This window comes from Megascapheus bottae, chromosome X (genome assembly GCF_031878675.1).
Source record: "Megascapheus bottae isolate mThoBot1 chromosome X, mThoBot2.hap1, whole genome shotgun sequence".
Lineage (NCBI taxonomy): Eukaryota > Metazoa > Chordata > Mammalia > Rodentia > Geomyidae > Megascapheus > Megascapheus bottae.
The window spans coordinates 18668804-18685540 of NC_143547.1; the positions used below are offsets into that span (position 1 = coordinate 18668804).

Sequence of the window (16737 nt, forward strand, 5' to 3'; positions counted from 1 at the left end):
AGTATTAGGATTACAGGTGTGAGCCATCAACACCCGGCTAGCTTCTGCATTATGCTGGTGGTTACAGTGTCACGGACTTTCTTGCCCAGGCTGTCTTTGAACCGTAATCCTCAGATCTCAGTCTCCTGGGTAGCTGTAATTACAAGCTTCAGCCATGGGTGTCCAGTTCTACTTCTAACTTTTTACAGCCTAACTGGATATAAGGGACTCATATTTGTTTGGCTAGGACTGGCATTTTACCATGGTCCTCAGATGTCAGGCTCACTAGAGCCTAGCTTAAACTAGGTAGTAAAGCAAATGAAAACAAAAGAAGTTTTGTCATACCTAAAGATAGAGAAATGCAGCATATTCTAAGATGACTTTGGAATGGACTGTAATCTACATGATGAAAGTAATTTCCCTTAAGAAGTATAATTTGTTTTACAAAATAACAAACATGAGAAGAGATTCATGTGAGAGAATGAAGGTGAAGAAGCAATAGTTACTTAGTACTTCATAAAGGCAATAATTCCTACTCATAAATAATGTAACTAAGCAGGATTTAGTATCTTAGCAACGAGCTGGAAGGGGGAGGGAGGAAAATGGCACCCTAGGCAACCACTCACAGAGAGCCAAGCAAGTGTCACGTGGAAGCCTGAGAGCCAATCAGGTAAGAGGGCCTGAGCGGCCTAGCACAGAAGTAACCGACGAACGCGGCGCGACGAACTTGGAACGCGGCGCGACGAGCTCGGACTCGCGCCCCGCGGGGACGCTGAAAGAAATAATGATTGCCATTTTTCAGTAGCTGTTAATCTTCCACTTGCTTAACAAGATGGAAGAGTCAGATTCTAGTGATAATGAAAATGACCCTTTGGTCAAACACAGACGCCAAAGGGAAAGACTGGCGAGAGAAGAAGCCTTCTATCGCTTTGTGAACAACCTGAGTAACGATGACTATAAACTTATGAGAGATAACAACTTGCTTGGTGCCATAGGTGAAAAAACCGAAGAAGAATTGCAGAGAAGTCTACAACGCATTAAAGAGTCAACGCAAATGCCAGGTAAAGATGGGCGGTAAAGGGCGGTTCTCGTGCGCGTCTTTGGTTCGTGTTTCACGTGCGTGGTTGGAGAAGTATCTAGAAGCGGCGTCATTATCGACTGTTGATTTCACTAAGTTATAAAAGAGTACCCTTAGTAATGGACTTCTTAATTACGAATGTCGGGCAAATATTATACTTCTGTGGCACAAAATAACTTGTTGCTAAGTAACTGGTCGCAAGAATTGCCATTTTGCCGTGACTTCGAGCTTTAATACTAGCTTTTGTGAGACTGAGGCAGGATGGTGCTGTTGAGGGCTCGCTGGAGCGACTAAGGCTTTTTAGGCTATTTGAGGCTATGTGCTGAGACCCTGTATCATAAAATAAATGCCCTCTACTTACCCTCTTAGTTTTCAATCTTTCTTTAAAAGTTACGTCTATATCTTAATTTCTCGTAGACGGTCCTGTACTCATTATACATATTGCGTTCAATGTAATAATGTCACATATGCATATTGCCTAAAATAACATCTTTTCTTTCATGTTTCTTCTATACTACTTTTCCTAAACTCTATTATTCACTGTTACACATTCTGGTCCACTGTCTTTTAGCTTACACAGGGGAGAGAGTATATGTAGCCTTTGTCTTTCCACACCTAGCTTAATTTACGTAACTTAATATCCAACAGGCCCATCTGTTTTTCTTGCAAATAACCTTGCAAATAACCTTGTGTGTAATGTGAAATACTGCAGATAGTTTTCTTTGGAATTCCTTTAGTGCCTCAAAGTTTTTCAAAGATTCATTTTTTAATTTTGTGGAGTATTTTATTTTAAATATAATTCTAATGCTATTATTACAGTGTTGTACAGAGGGATTATCATTTCTTAAGTCAGGTAATGACTTCTTTTGCTTTATCCCAGGGTCCCCTTCCCGTCCCTCCCTACAAATTCCATACTTCATTTTTCACAAAAGATAAACTTATTTGAATGAAATTATTCTGCCTTCTGTTTATTTGTAAATTTTGCCTATATAGTTAAGATATTCCCTTTGTACATATGTCTATTTGTAGGCACTGAGGCTTGTATCATGTTTGTTATGACTAGTATTGTCAATAGATATGATTTTGCAGTTAACTCATTGAGATATTGAATTAATCTGCTTTTGCTTTATATCTAGAAGTAGAATAGCTACATCTTGTACCCAGTTTTAGTTTATTAAAATAACTTCTTTTTAGAATTTGTATTTATATTACTTACTATATTGATGTATTTTCCTTCTGTGTTGTTTTAAGTTTCTGGTACTAGGATTGAACTCAGGGCCTTGTATTTGTTTGCTAAGCTGACTGTGTACTGCTTGTGTTCTGCATTTGGACAGGACTGTTTTTTTGCTGGGTGAGTTGGAGATGAACTGTTACAGATTTTTCTGTCTAAGTTAGCCTCAAACTGAAAGCTTTCAATTCTCAATCACCTAAGTAGTTAGGATTATAGGAATGAGCTAATAGCTCTTGGCTCTTCAGTACATGTATCATGGAAGAATATTATATTTTCTAAGAGATTTTTTTTCTAAATCTATGGATATATTGCTGTGAGTTTTGTCCTTTATTCTTTATATCTGCATTGCTTATTGAATTTAGTATTTCAAACCACTATTGTCTAGAATGAAACTATTCATAGTGAATGCTATTTTTTGTTTTTTGGTTTTTTGTTTTCAGTTTTATGACAGTTATAGGGGTTGAACTCAGGGCCTGGGCAGTGTTTCTGAGTTATTTTACTCAAGACTGGCATTCTACCATTTGAAACAGAGCTCCACTTACAGTTTTCTGGGTTAATTTGAGGTGAGAGTCTCACGGACTTTATGAACTGGCTTTGAACCACAATCCTAAAATTTTAGCCTCATGAGTAGCTAGGATTACAAATGTGAGCCAAGAGCATCTGGCATTTTTTTTTCTTCTTTAAAAATAAATGAGTAAAAGTTTACTTGGCTCAATAATGGTACCAGGTAGTTTTGTTATCATATTTACAACTAGCCTGTAATTTAGTTTCATCAAATCAATCTCAATCATGTTGCATTTTCTTAATTACCTTCTCTCCTTACTCTTTTTTCATGAGACTTTATGTTGGCTTTCAGTGTTATTTAAAAATATATATGTGTGTGTATATTTTAAAATACATTTGTATATATTATAAGCATATTATATAAAATTATATAATTATTTGTAATTTTAATTATATTTAATATATTAAATATATTATATATAAATATATTATATATATTAATATATTAAATATATTATATAATCTAATATCAATGATGTTACATAATACATTATATATTATATAATATATTAACTATAATATATAGTATATTATGAATGAGTTGCCATAATATATAAAAACACAATATATAGCTGGGTACCAGTGGGTCACACCGATAATTCTGCTACTCAGGAGGCTGAGATCTTCAAAGCCAGCCCAAGCAGGACACTCTATGAGACTATTATCATCTTCATTAATGACCCAAAAAAGCAGGAAGTAGAGCTGAGGCTCAAATGGTAGAATAATAGCCTTGAGCAAAAAAAGCTTAGGGAAGGTGCAATAATTTATAAATTTATAAATTATATATAATTTATGTATTATAAAATATACAATAAATTATAAATTTATAAATTAAATAAGGTATTTATTATACAATATTATTATACAATAAATTACATATTACGTATTATATATTGCCATATATACTATTATATACAGTAAATTTTATATATAATGATACGTAATGCTATATTTATACAGGTAATATGTAACTTATACATAATTAGTTTGCATAATATATACATATTTTCGTAATTATGTGAGGTATTTCTGCATGCTACATATGAAGTAAAACATGACAAACTGAGCATTACTTTCATTGCTAAATAACATAATATATTGGGATGGGATGTAGCTCAGTGGTAGTGCAATGTTATCAAAAAGGAAAAGACAAAAAAAAAATCCTCGCTTAGCAGAGGATTACAATACTGCAAAGGCCATATAGGACAAGGCTAAGTGAAAGTATCTCCAGGATATGGAAATAAGATCTATATAATGTGTGATTGTTGTTCTTAATGTACTATGTTATTTCTCTTCTCTTTTGTTGCCCTTTGGTTAATCTCATATTGTTACAGTATCTGACTTTGTTACATGGCATATTGTATATACGTTTCTTTGTTTGTTTGAAATAGGAAAGGGAGGGGGGGAAACAAGATGATGGGGAGGGGCATGGGGACAAGAACATGAGAAGGGGTGTAATTGTGTGAGAAGTAATGTGCCTTCTATCTGGTGAATGTAAATGTATACATTACAATAAAATAAATAAATGAATCCAAGGCAGATTACTGTTATAGGACTAGAGAAAATGAAAATGTAAGCTCTAATTCTGTTTTCCCAGATAAAATGAGACAGAGAAAGAGAGGAATGGGGGAGAATGCAGTCATAATATCCAGTGTATATAGTATGATCTAGGAAAATTCAAAAGGAGTGGGTTGGAAGGGCTGGAGGATAATGATATGAGGGGAATAATTGAGTAAGATATATTGTACATAAAAACTGACATGTTGGCATTTAAAATATGATGTAAAAATCAATGTTAATAAATTCTTTAATAAAAAAAGAAAGAAAAAAAAACCTGACATGTTGGGTTAGGAGTTTGGCCTAGTGGTAGAGTGCTTTCCTAGCATGCACAAATACCTGGGTTCGATTCCTCAGTACTACATGTATAGAAAAAAAAAAGCTGGAAGTGGTGTTGACGTTCAATTGGTAGACCTCTAGCCTTGAGCAAGTCCAAGGACAGTGCTCAGGCCCTGAGCTCAAGTCCAGGACTGACAAAAAAAAAAAAAACAAAAAAACAGACATATTGAATGGCAACCCTTTGTACAAATTAAGTTAAAAAAAATATAATTAAAAAGGGCAAAAACTAAACAGAAATATACTATATATAATACTTTATATTATACATAATTGTTATATGTAAAATAGAATTTATATGGTTTAATTTCTAAAATTATGAAGAATATTGTATTATATATAAACATATTTATGATTTTATATTCATAAACACACATCAGTGTAATTCTATTATATGAGCATATATTATATTACTATATAGAATGTTTAATATGATAATATAATAATTCTATATAATATTTCACACACATAATATATATGTATTCTATAACATTTACAAACATCAAGCTCTCTATCAACTTTCCTACCTACCGTCTTACCTCCTAAGACAGTACCTCTTTCAAAATCATGTCAAATTTATTTTTATATCAAGGTACCACATATGAGACAAAATGTGTGGCAGTCTTTCTGAAGCTTAACAACGTGATCCTCAGTTCTATCAGTTTCCTATGAATGAGATAAATTTTTTAAGGCTAAAATTACTAGTTGTAAATATATACCACATTTTCTTTATCCACTAATTGGTTACTGGACTCCCTAGCTTGGTTACATGGCTTGGCTATTGTGAATATTGCTGCTATAAGCATAGTGCTTTGATGTTCCTTTGGGTATATATATATATATATATATATATATATATATATATGTTAGTAGATCATATGATAGCTTTTTCTGTAGTTTCTTGAGGAACCTCAATACTACTAGTCTCAGCATCAGTATATCAACATTTTTCTACTTGCAAGTCCTTGGTAACATTTATTGGGTTTTTTTGATGGCCATTCTGCTTGAAACGTGATGGAAACTCATTATCATTTTGATTGGCATTTGTTTAATATTAAAGGATATTGAATACTCAAGTAGTTATTTGAGAATTGTCTGTTCAGTTTGGTTAATCATTCATTAATTGGATTATTTCTTTCTTACATGCTAAATTGTTTAGCTTTTTATATAATGTGCTTATTATTACTTTACCTGATAAGTAGCATGAAAAGATTTTCTTCCATTCTGTGGGTTCTTTCTTTTCTTCTATCTGTTTCTCATAGATGTCTTTTTTTTTCTTTCAGGATTCTACCCAGACTACTTCATGCCACCCATTGAACCCAGGATGTTTAACCCACTAGGTAAGTTTTCTATCTCTGAGCTATATACTAAGCCCTATGGAATTTCTTGTTTCACATTTTACTAGCACCATTAATTTTATAGTTTCATTCTTAAGTGCCCATTTATATATACAGTATACCATGATTAAACACATCCCTCATCATCACTCTCTTTCCCTGACCTATTCCTTTCCCAAAGTAATCTCAAAAGGCTTCCTTATTTTCTTTTCATACATGTACACAAATCTTATTTTTCCATATTAGCTATCCTTCATCCTCTCTACTCACTCTCCCTTCTTCCCCTGGTATACATATTTAGGTAGGAACTCTTACTAACGTTTTAAGAGTATCTTAATTGTTCTAAAGTGTTTTACCATGGTATTTCACACATGCATATAGAGTATTATAACAAAAGCTATGCTCTTGCTGACTCCCACTTTCTCTTTCCCTCATACTCATATTATTCAAAAGCTTTCAGTGAGAATGGTTTTGTGATTCATTTACAGAATACAATATACTTCAGCATTGTTCACAATACAACACTCTTACTCCCTTCCTCCAATTACCTAAAAGACTTACACAATTACAAAAATAGGTGTGTATCTGTACTATGTATAGATGTCTTGTATGCATGTGTATGTGAATCTTTGAGGATTCATATTTCTATATGAGAACATACATGTAACCTCTTACTTGAAGTACTGGCTTATTTCACTTAACAGAATAATCTCCAGTTCTACTCATTTCCCTACAAAGAACCTAAGTTCATTTTTCTTTATGGCTGAATAATAATCCATTGTATATATATATATATACCATATTTTCTCAATCAATTCATCAGCTACATCAGCTCTGTTCTGTTTCTATGTGTTGGCTATTGTTATTGCTACAAGGAACAGGAATGCACAAGTGTGTCTATTATATCTGTTCCTCTGGAAAATAAGAACAGTGGTATTGCTTAATTGTATGATAGTACATTTTTTTAAGTTTTTGAGGAACTCTATACTAATTAAAATAATCAAATTACAACCAACATTGTATAAGGGTTCTTTTGTTCCTGCAACCTCCTCACTTTCTGTTTTTATTTATCACAGGAATGAGAACTAAGGGCTTGCACCCAGTGCCTGAGATTTCTGCTCAAGGGGAATGCTCTATGCCTTAAGCCAGAGCTTCACTTTTAGCTTTTCAGTTGTTAAATGGAGTCTCACAGGCTTTCCTGTGATGATTGGCTTCAAACTGAGTTTCTCAGATCTCAGTATCCTAAGTAGCTAAAATACAGGCACGAGCCACCTGCGCCTTGGCTCATTTTTATTTGCATTTCTTTTATACTCTGGCATGTTGAGCATTAATCTTTGTATGTATTGTCCATTTAGACTTATTTGAGCTTTGTTTGCTCAGTTCATTTGCAGATCTATTAAATTGGTCTTTATTCTGAGTTTAGTTTGAGCTCCCTATATATTCAGGTTATTAAGTCGTTGTCAAATGTATAGCTAGCAAATATTTTCTCCTATTCTGTAGACTGTCTTTTCAGGCTAGTGACTACATACCTCATGGAGAGTTTAAGAGGGACAACGGGGTGACTTGAAAAGAGTCAGGAGACATGCAACATAAGGCATGTGTAATGGGGGGAGAGGTGGAGGGATTTAAGTAGGGGTTTTATAGGGGAGGCAGGGCTCCAGGTAGCTGGAGAGTTCAAAGAGTATAATGAGTTTATGATACCAGTCTGACTTGATCAACTCTCCTACTCTGGCTCTCAGGTGCCTATCACCTGAGGGCGTGGGAGTGGGTTTTCATATTTAGATTAAGTTTCTGAGCTGGAGAATTTGGGGAAGATACCCTGAGGGAAGGGTAGTCAGTGGGCCAAACCAGGGGAACAATATTGGTTATGAGAACAAAGCACATTCACATCAAAATGTATAGCTAGCAAATATTTTCTCCTATTCTATAGGCTGTCTTTTCAGGCTGGTAGCTGCTTCCTTTGCTGTGCACAAAACATTTAATTTGATGCAATCCCATGTATCAATCCTTATTTGTGGAGGTGCTATAGCTCTATTCTTGAAGTTACCACTAATTTCAACCTGTTCCAGTGTTTTCCTTTTTATGAAGTATGGTCATGTTCATAGTCATACCTTAGAATTCTTGATCCACATTGACTCGGTATTAGTACAGGATGAGAGATAATGGCTTCTGTGTGTGGACATCCAATTTTTCCAGCACTGTTTGTTGAAGAGGCTCTCTCCAACATTAGCTTGGAGCTACTTCATAGTGAAAAAAAGTCAGGTGGCTATAGCCTAGATTTATTTCTTGATTATCTATCCTGTTTCTTTAGTGTTTTTGTCATTGCTATGTTGTTTCTCTTACTGTAGCTCTGTAGTACAATTTGAAGTTCATTATTTAATATCACAAACATTGAGCATATTGTTAGTCTGTTATAGCTATTTGAAGTATTCTTTACTTCCATACCAATTTTAAGTTTGATTTTTGTTATATTTCTGTGAAGAATGAGATCAGATTTTGATAAAGACTTCGTGAAATCCGTAGGATTATTTTTTATGGTATAGGCATTTCGTCATGCTAATTCTACCAAATGAGCATTGAAGATCTTCTGATTCTCTAATTTTATTCAAGGTTTTATAGTTTTCAACACAGAAGTAATTCACCTGCTTAGTTACATTTGTGCTTAGGTATTTTTTTCCTTCCTTTTGGTTTTTTGAGACTATTGTGAATGTAATTGTTATGATTTTGAGCTCAGCCTTTTTATTGCTAATGTACAGGATATGTATTAATTTTTGTCTAGCTAGGAATTGGTCTAGCTAGGAATTTTAGTTTCATATTGAATAGAAGTGGAATGAGTGGACAACCCACTTATGTTCCTGATATTGTATTTGTCATATACAGTCATTATTACCTTGCAGTATATTGTTTCTTGCTTGCTTTCTCTGAATCTTTATCATGAAAAGACATTGCACCACTGGAATGAAGCCAATTTGATTATGCTTTTCAGTCTTTTTAATGTATTGTTCAATTCATTTCTTTGAGAAGTTTTGCATGTTCATCAAGGCAACTGCATTTTTTTCTTTTTTTGTTTTGCTTAGCATGGCAGCAGTGGCTTCACAGAGTCAGTAAGGCAGAATTCTTGCCTTTTCTGCTCTATGGAAGTTTGTGGAATATTGGTGTTAACACTCATTGTCAACACTCAATAGCAAAGGTAGACTTTGGCAATGACTCTATTCTGTTCTGGACTTTTCATGCTGAGAAAACTGTCATTACAGTTTCCTTATTGCTCATAAGAATCATATTAAGTGGTTGACAGACTTTGGGGTTAATGTAGAAGGTCATGTGAATCTAGAAATTGTTCGTTTCTTCCATATTTTCCAGCTAATTGGGATATGGTATCAAAGTATCCTCTAAATTTCTCTAAATTTCATTGATATTTGTTGTGATATCCCAATTCTCATGTCTGTAATTATTTTGTTTCTTCTCTCTCCTTTTGACTAGTACAGCTAAGGGTTTTTTTCAGCCTTTCCAAAGAACCAACATTTCATGTAACTGATTCATTGTATTATTTATTTATTTATTGTATCATTTCATTGTTTATCATTCTTATAACTCTGTTTTTCAGTTCTTTGAGCTTACATCTTATTCACTATCATTAGTGTCTGTTGTCTTGGTTCTTTTCATAGTTCTTGTGCTTCTGTAGTAAGATTTATACATCTGAGGAAATTTCAGTTGTTGAATATTTTAATTGTTTGTACTCTGATAGTCAGAGTGTTCTTGGTGTTTCAACAGCACTGTTTTGCAGGTAGTTTCTGACCAATGTATTGTCTCAGTAGCCAAACTTTTTCCTGATTGCACAAGTCAGCTGGCTTGATAATCATTATCACTTGGACAGATGAAAACTAGCTATAATCTCCTCTATTTTCTTATTTGCTTTTATATGTAGACTGATGATAGGATTAATCAATCCTTACTTATCTGATTCTGTGATACTTGTTTAGGAACAGAAAGAAGTGTACGTCGTCTTTACTAACTAAGAAGGTACTCTGTCCACCCAGTGCTTTTTAATGTATGGCTAAGGCAGTTTCCAACTTAATTCACAGGCTTTCTTGCTTTTAATTCCCTTACAGCAACACACTGTCTTTTTGAGTATATCCAAATGTGCCTAACAGAATGATGGAAAAATTCAGCACTAAGTTCTGTATTGGTAGTAAAGACAAGAGGGAATCAGGTGTTCAAGACTCAGTTCTTTCAGATCCCACAAAGCAGTTCATCACCCTGTGTAGGTGAAGAGCCAGATGGATATTGCAGTACTATGCTAGAACTCTTAGCTCGGCAGCAGCAAGACCAAACAGCCAGGAGAGAGCTCTTACTGCCTTGCATGCCATTAAATGAGGTCCCTGCAGGAATGTTCTTGGAGTTACTTTAGCCAGAAATGACAAGGCTTCCTACCAATCAGGTTCTTGAAAGTGGCTTTAATTTCTTGGCTCACCTATATCAAAGTATCTCCCTTTTCATAACACCTCTCATGGCTGTCTCACTCCCAGATAATGCCGAGCTGTCCCAGAGAATCCCTGAGCTATATGCATTCCTGGTTTTTCAAGTATTGAGGGACATTCTCAATGACTAAACCCGTCATTCAGCCAGTAGCTTCTAGAATCTGAGCCTACTGAGTGCTCAGTATTTTGTCACTAAAATAATCCCTAGTCTTTGAAACTGTTCTCAACAAGTAGGATGTGATCTTCAACCCATATGTTTTTGTTTTCTGAGATCTTGTTTACTTCTCAACCCACACACATCAAGCTTCATTCTCTCCATTATCCTCTCACCATCTCCCTCCAAGATACTGTAGTACTTTAGTCCCAAAGAGGAGACATTCTCTAAAGATAGTATCTCACCAGAGCTTCCAAGACATTGATGGCCTATCATGCTGGGGAAGTCACTGTCCTACCAAATTCCCACACTGGTGTTAAGACAAGATAAGTCTTGATAAGGCAAGATAAGGCTTGTTCCACAGCTAGTCTGTTGTGTAGGCCACCTAGCCTAGCTAGTTGTGGATGCTTCCATTTCTACTTGCCACTGGGGAGCCAGGGCTAGAGCCACAAACTTTTCCCTAATATAATCTGTTGCCTTTCCATTTCATTATACTTTTCACCTGTCTCTTTCCTGTTTCAATGGTTCTTGGCACTTTCTCCTTTGCCCTTCTGAATACAGTCTCTTTGTTATCTAGACCTTTTTCACTCTTGAAATGTCCACTGGAGAAAGCTTCTACTCTGCTATCTTGCTCAAAAAAATTTTTGGAATGGTTTTTAAGATAGCAGATCTTGTTTCAACTTGCCTTATCGAAGATCTTTCTATAATATCAAAGGTATTTGACCCTAGTCAAGACCCTAGAAAGTGTTATAGACTAAAGAAATTAACAAATTACGTACTTTGAACTGAAATGTTAACTTTGTATCTAAACTTGTGTTTACCCATTTGTTCATATGGGTATTTTGATAGTGATCTGAAAATAAATCTTTGTAAATTTCACTAAATTTATCTAAAATATAAATCTTTTCAAAGGGAACTGAAACTATCCTTCTTTTACAAAAGCTATTGAAACTACCCATCCTTATACATGTATACTGTAGTTTCCAAAAAGCATTAGCTCTTCAAATGTGATTTTTTTTTTCTGTGCTGGTCTTGGGGGCTTGACCTCAGGGCCAGGGCACTATCCTTTTTTTTGCTCAAGGTTAGCACTCTACCACTTGAGCCACATCTCTACTTTTGCTGGCTTTTCCATGGTTAATTAGAGATAAGAATTTCACTTTACTACCTGGGTTGGCTTCACACCAGGATTCTATTATGTCAGCCTCTTGAGTAGCTAGTATTACAGGTATGAGCCACCAGCACCTGGCTGTAAACGTGAGTTATGCTTCAAATATCTAAAATACCTATTTCCATTGGTTTTTGAGCAAAGTTCCAGAGCACTATTTAGTGATGGTTATAATTTCATTAATTTCTTTTTTTACCTTATTTCCTTTTAACAGGTGGAAGACCCCATCATACGGGTTCTGTAAGGGACCAGTTTACCTCTTCATTTAGGCAACCTGTAAATATGACAGAAAGAGAACAAAGAGTAAATCAGTCTTATACAGCAACAAACCAAAATAATTTAAATACCAGTAATGTTCAAGAAAGAATGGATTCTAACTTAAGGATCCATAGGCGAGCAGCTAATTCACAAGCTGACTCAATATTTTCAAGGCCCTCTAGAACCGAAGTAAGTGCAACCGAAACAGCAACCGAAAACTTAAGGATCCAGATGCGAGCGGCAAGTACACGAGCTGACTCAGTATTTTCAGGGCCTTCTCGATCAGAAGTAAGCGCAACCCAAACATCAGCAGAAAACTTGAGGATCCAGAGGCAAGCATCAAGTACACAAGCTAACTCAGTATTTTCAAGGCCCTCTACATCAGAAGTAAGTACAACAGAAGCATCAACAGACATTCGATCTACTATAATCCAGGAAAGAGAAATAAACAGAAGCACAATAGTTCGTAAAATTAGACCAAGACCTGAGCTTGGTTCATCTTCAAGATCACGGCGTGAAATTCTATGGGGAGGTCGTAATCCAGAAACTATTGAGAGGCAAACAAGTTCACAAAGTAATTCAACATTTCCAGGACCTTCCAGTTCAGAAGTGAAAGCAGCTGTATCATCTACAAATGCTCCATCTCCTAGTGGTCAGAAAAGAGAAAGAAGTAGGAGCCCAGATAGTCAAGGAGTTAGAGCCAGAAATGAGGACAGTTCATCCCCGAATTCACCATCTCAAATACGAAGAAAAGTTCGTAATACAGGAAACACTTATAGGCGAAGAGCAAATTCAAAGTCTGAGGCAACATCTGTAAGCCTGTCTACGTCAGAAGTAACTGCAACTGAAACATTAATGGACACTCCACCTAGCAGAATCCAGAGAAGAACAAGAAACAGGAGTCCAATACATTGGAGAGTTAGACCACGAATTGAAAATAGATCACCTGCTGAAAATACATCATTTGAGAATATCAGAGTTAATGAAATTGAGATGCCTTCTAGAATTCAGCAACATGAGGCACAGATAGAGCAACCAAATATAGCTGAATTGTGTATTAAACAACTTTTTGCAGGTTTGACAGCAACAAACGACTTAACAGTACAAACTGATTCAAACACAGGCATTAGTGTTGAACCCTGTGTAACTAGACCAAGAAATCAAACTCCAGATTCTAATCTTGAAGTAAGTTTTAACCCTGAAAGAGAACATTCACCAAGATACAACCTAGCTAATAGAAGTCCACTAACAACTCAGACAACAAACAATACTGTTAGTTTAGAAAGTAATGAAGTAAATAGCCCTATACATTCAAATACTGAGCAGTCACATGAAAGTGCTTGTATCACAACAACTGTGTCTACACAGTCAAAAATGCACTTAAATAATGCCACATTGGTGATTACTCAAAGAACATTATGTCAGATAACGGTAGAATTTGATCAGGCACATAACCTAACAAACAATGACAGTGAAACTGATAGTAACTCTGAAAATAACAACAATAACACTGATAGTGAGCATGAAGACACTCAGAGAGATGAAAGTGATGTTTTTTGTTATAATGATTGTGAACACCATAACTCATCAGTAATTCAAAACACACAAAGTGAATGGGGTTATGAGTCTGATGAAAGTGAAACCTATGATTCCAACCAAAATCCTAGCTGGGATTCTGAGAATTCTGAATCTAGTCTTATTGCCAGTTACAACTCCAACAATGAAAGTTCAGATAATAACTTTGAAGAGTCTGAAAATAGTACTGACCAAAGTTCACCATCAAATTCACCACTAGAAAACAGGGAAGAAAACCGACCTCTTACTCCAACATCTGATGATTTTGACATTTGGCCTGTTGAAGATCAGTTAGAAGCAAATGAGGAGAGTCCTCCTTCAGGAGGACTCTCTAAACGACAAATTGACATGATAACAGTAAGAAATTTTAATAAAAGTGATGTATCAAACTCATGTACCATCTGTATCGAGGAATTCAGGGAGGGCAATAAGATTCGCATACTACCTTGCTGTCATACATACCATGTACATTGTATAGATGCCTGGCTGGCGGATAATGCCACCTGTCCTATTTGTCGTAGGCGAATAAATACTGATGAAAGAGAATTATAGTTCAATTTTGTACCCCGAGTTATATAATTGTGATGGAAGAAAACAGTATCAGTTGCTTTGGTATTCTTTTGAAATGACAGTTCATGTACTGTAACTATCCAAGTTTAATTGTTGCCTCCAAAAGGAGTACCAGTCTCTAGTTAACAATAAAAAAACAAATGTTAAAAAAATAAAAATGAGTGTCTTATCTTACTTGATATTGAAGAACACACCATGCCTGGTCACTAAATGTGGAAAGAAACTGAGCAGATAAGGTACACTTGGTTGGGATGCTTCTAATTTCAAGAAAAATGTTTTATTATGATATAATAAGATCCTGATAGACCCCCTGATAGTCTCATCTAATCATGTACTCCTGTGAGTATGCAAAGAAATAGCAACCAAACCAAAATAATTAAGAAGCAATGCAAGGATTTATTGCTTCTCCATTTAAAGAAGGGTTGCTACCAGTAAGCTATAAAATTTGTTAAAACTGCATCTTCCCATTTGTCTCCCCAGCAGTTCCCCCAACTCCTTCAGACAACCTAGAAGATTCTTCAGCTCACCACTACCAATGTTTCAGTCAGAATCCTTGCTAAAAATATATATCACATTTGAAAAAGATGATGAAATACCATTTAATTAAGGGAACACTTGCTAAAAGGGATCGGAATTAGGAAAAATGAAGAAACTATGAGGAACACTGAGGTTAGCAACTGTTAAGAAGCCAGTATTGTTAATGTTAGGATTGAAGGGAAAAGGAGAGGTAGTGTTTCCTATAACCAAGAATGCCCAATACTTGTAGTAAAGGTTCCTAAGTGAGTTTAGCTAGACAAGTGGCAGATACTGCGAAACTATAGCTTGAAAGTAGAAGATTCAGAAATAAAAGACCCTGATCCTTCTTTGTAATATTCTGTTGACAGTATTCCCTTACTAAGATAATATTTTTTCATATTCTTTTTTTATCATTCTAGTGGGTCTTGCTGCTACAGATTTGTGGCAACAGGGTACATCATGGCAGAAGTATATGTCTGGGAACACTGCCTAACTCCTGGTGACCAAGAAATAGAATAGAAAAAGACAGGAATTCCAATATTCTCCTCAAGAACATACACCCCAGTGGTTGAACTTCCTAAAATTAGGATCTACTTGCTAAAGTAGATACCATCTACTACCATCAGGCAATAATACCTCAGGCTGGGGACAAAGCTGTGTTAATAAAAGTTTGGGATATGCAAAATTGAGTCTAGCAATCCACTTCTTGCTCTCAGTAGTTTATGTCCATATCCTTCCAAATGTTATCTAGTCTGTTTCAGAATCCCTGAAGTCTTCACTGTTCCAACAATGTTCAAAAGTCTTAAGTCCCAAGTCATCTCTAAGACTCAAGGAAAGCAGCTGCCAGCTATCACTGAGATCAAATAAGTTTCATACCAACAAATAAAATGGCACAAGATAAACAAAAATCCATTCTTAAAGGGAGGAATAGGAAAATAATAAAGAGGAATGGATCAAAAAGACAAAAACCCAGTGGTACAACGAAATCCCTTGGAGATAAGCGCCAAAGAGATTGGGTAGCCCTGCCCCAATAGCTTTGTTGTCTGCAGCCCACATGGCCACTCTTTGAGCTGGTTCTGCTTGCTGTCTACAGCTCTCATCAGCAGGAATTCCATGTTCATATCACTTCTAAGTTCCTGAGTTATCCATTGCAGCTACAGCTTTACTCACAGTTTCATAAACTACCCTGGCAAAGGCTTCTTGTAGAAACCCCTACCTTGCCTTTCTCTGACCAACCAGGCTTTACAAAGTGAATCCTTGTCGTGGTTTATACTTTATGTACCGGACTTCCTTTCTAGGATCAGAAGGTAATTAGTTTACAAAAACCACCCAAACTCATTATATATCACATATTTACAACATTTCCATCATTTCCCTTCTATAAAAATCACAATTTATCATATAATTCACAATAGAGAACAAAATTATGGCTAGAATTTATATTTAGTGGATTTTTATTCCATTTTCTAAGGTAACTATAAAACTATCACATATTATACTATTATTGTGATCCTCCAGAAAACAATATTGCAACGGAAACACATAAAATGTCAGGTTTAAGACACTCTTAAAATTAAATGTCAGTTCAGATAACAATAGAAAAAAGTTTTAAAGCCACAGAAATGTATAAAAAACTTTTTAAAAATAATTTATTCCCTCGTTGAACACTTGTATGTTAAACTTGTCATTTAAAATATGATGTAAAAATCAACGTTAATATATTCTTTAAAAAATAATTTATTATTAATATGTGGTACAGAGGGGATAGCATTTCATGTCAGGAGATGAGTACATTTATTTTTGTAAACATCACTGCTTCTTTCATATATAAGTTTCTTGTATAACCTTTTATAAACTACTTTTTGAAGTTGACTTTTTTTTCAGAGTAATCATTAGGACTTAATGATTCTAAAAGATACTGATGTTTTACACCAGTTTG

General features: G+C 35.2%; 1 protein-coding gene across 1 annotated transcript; it reads left to right on the top strand.

Annotated features, from left to right (window-relative positions):
- Window positions 1-755: 755 nt before the first annotated feature.
- On the top strand, window positions 756-14372 carry LOC150040532 (uncharacterized). Its single transcript, XM_090325870.1, has 3 exons — window positions 756-1040; window positions 6029-6085; window positions 12094-14372. The coding sequence occupies exons 1-3, from the start codon at window positions 812-814 to the stop codon at window positions 14262-14264; spliced, it is 2457 nt and encodes an 818-aa protein (XP_090181996.1). The 5' UTR covers window positions 756-811; the 3' UTR covers window positions 14265-14372.
- The last annotated feature ends 2365 nt before the right edge of the window (window positions 14373-16737 follow it).

What these genes read in the sequence shown, in the direction of transcription:
- LOC150040532 (XM_090325870.1), top strand. Translation starts at nt 812, where the DNA reads ATGGAAGAGTCAGATTCTAGTGATAATGAAAATGACCCTTTGGTCAAA. An exon ending in AGAGTCAACGCAAATGCCAG is followed by an intron (nt 1,041 to 6,028) that starts GTAAAGATGGGC and finishes TTTTTCTTTCAG; the next exon opens with GATTCTACCCAGACTACTTC. An exon ending in CAGGATGTTTAACCCACTAG is followed by an intron (nt 6,086 to 12,093) that starts GTAAGTTTTCTA and finishes TCCTTTTAACAG; the next exon opens with GTGGAAGACCCCATCATACG.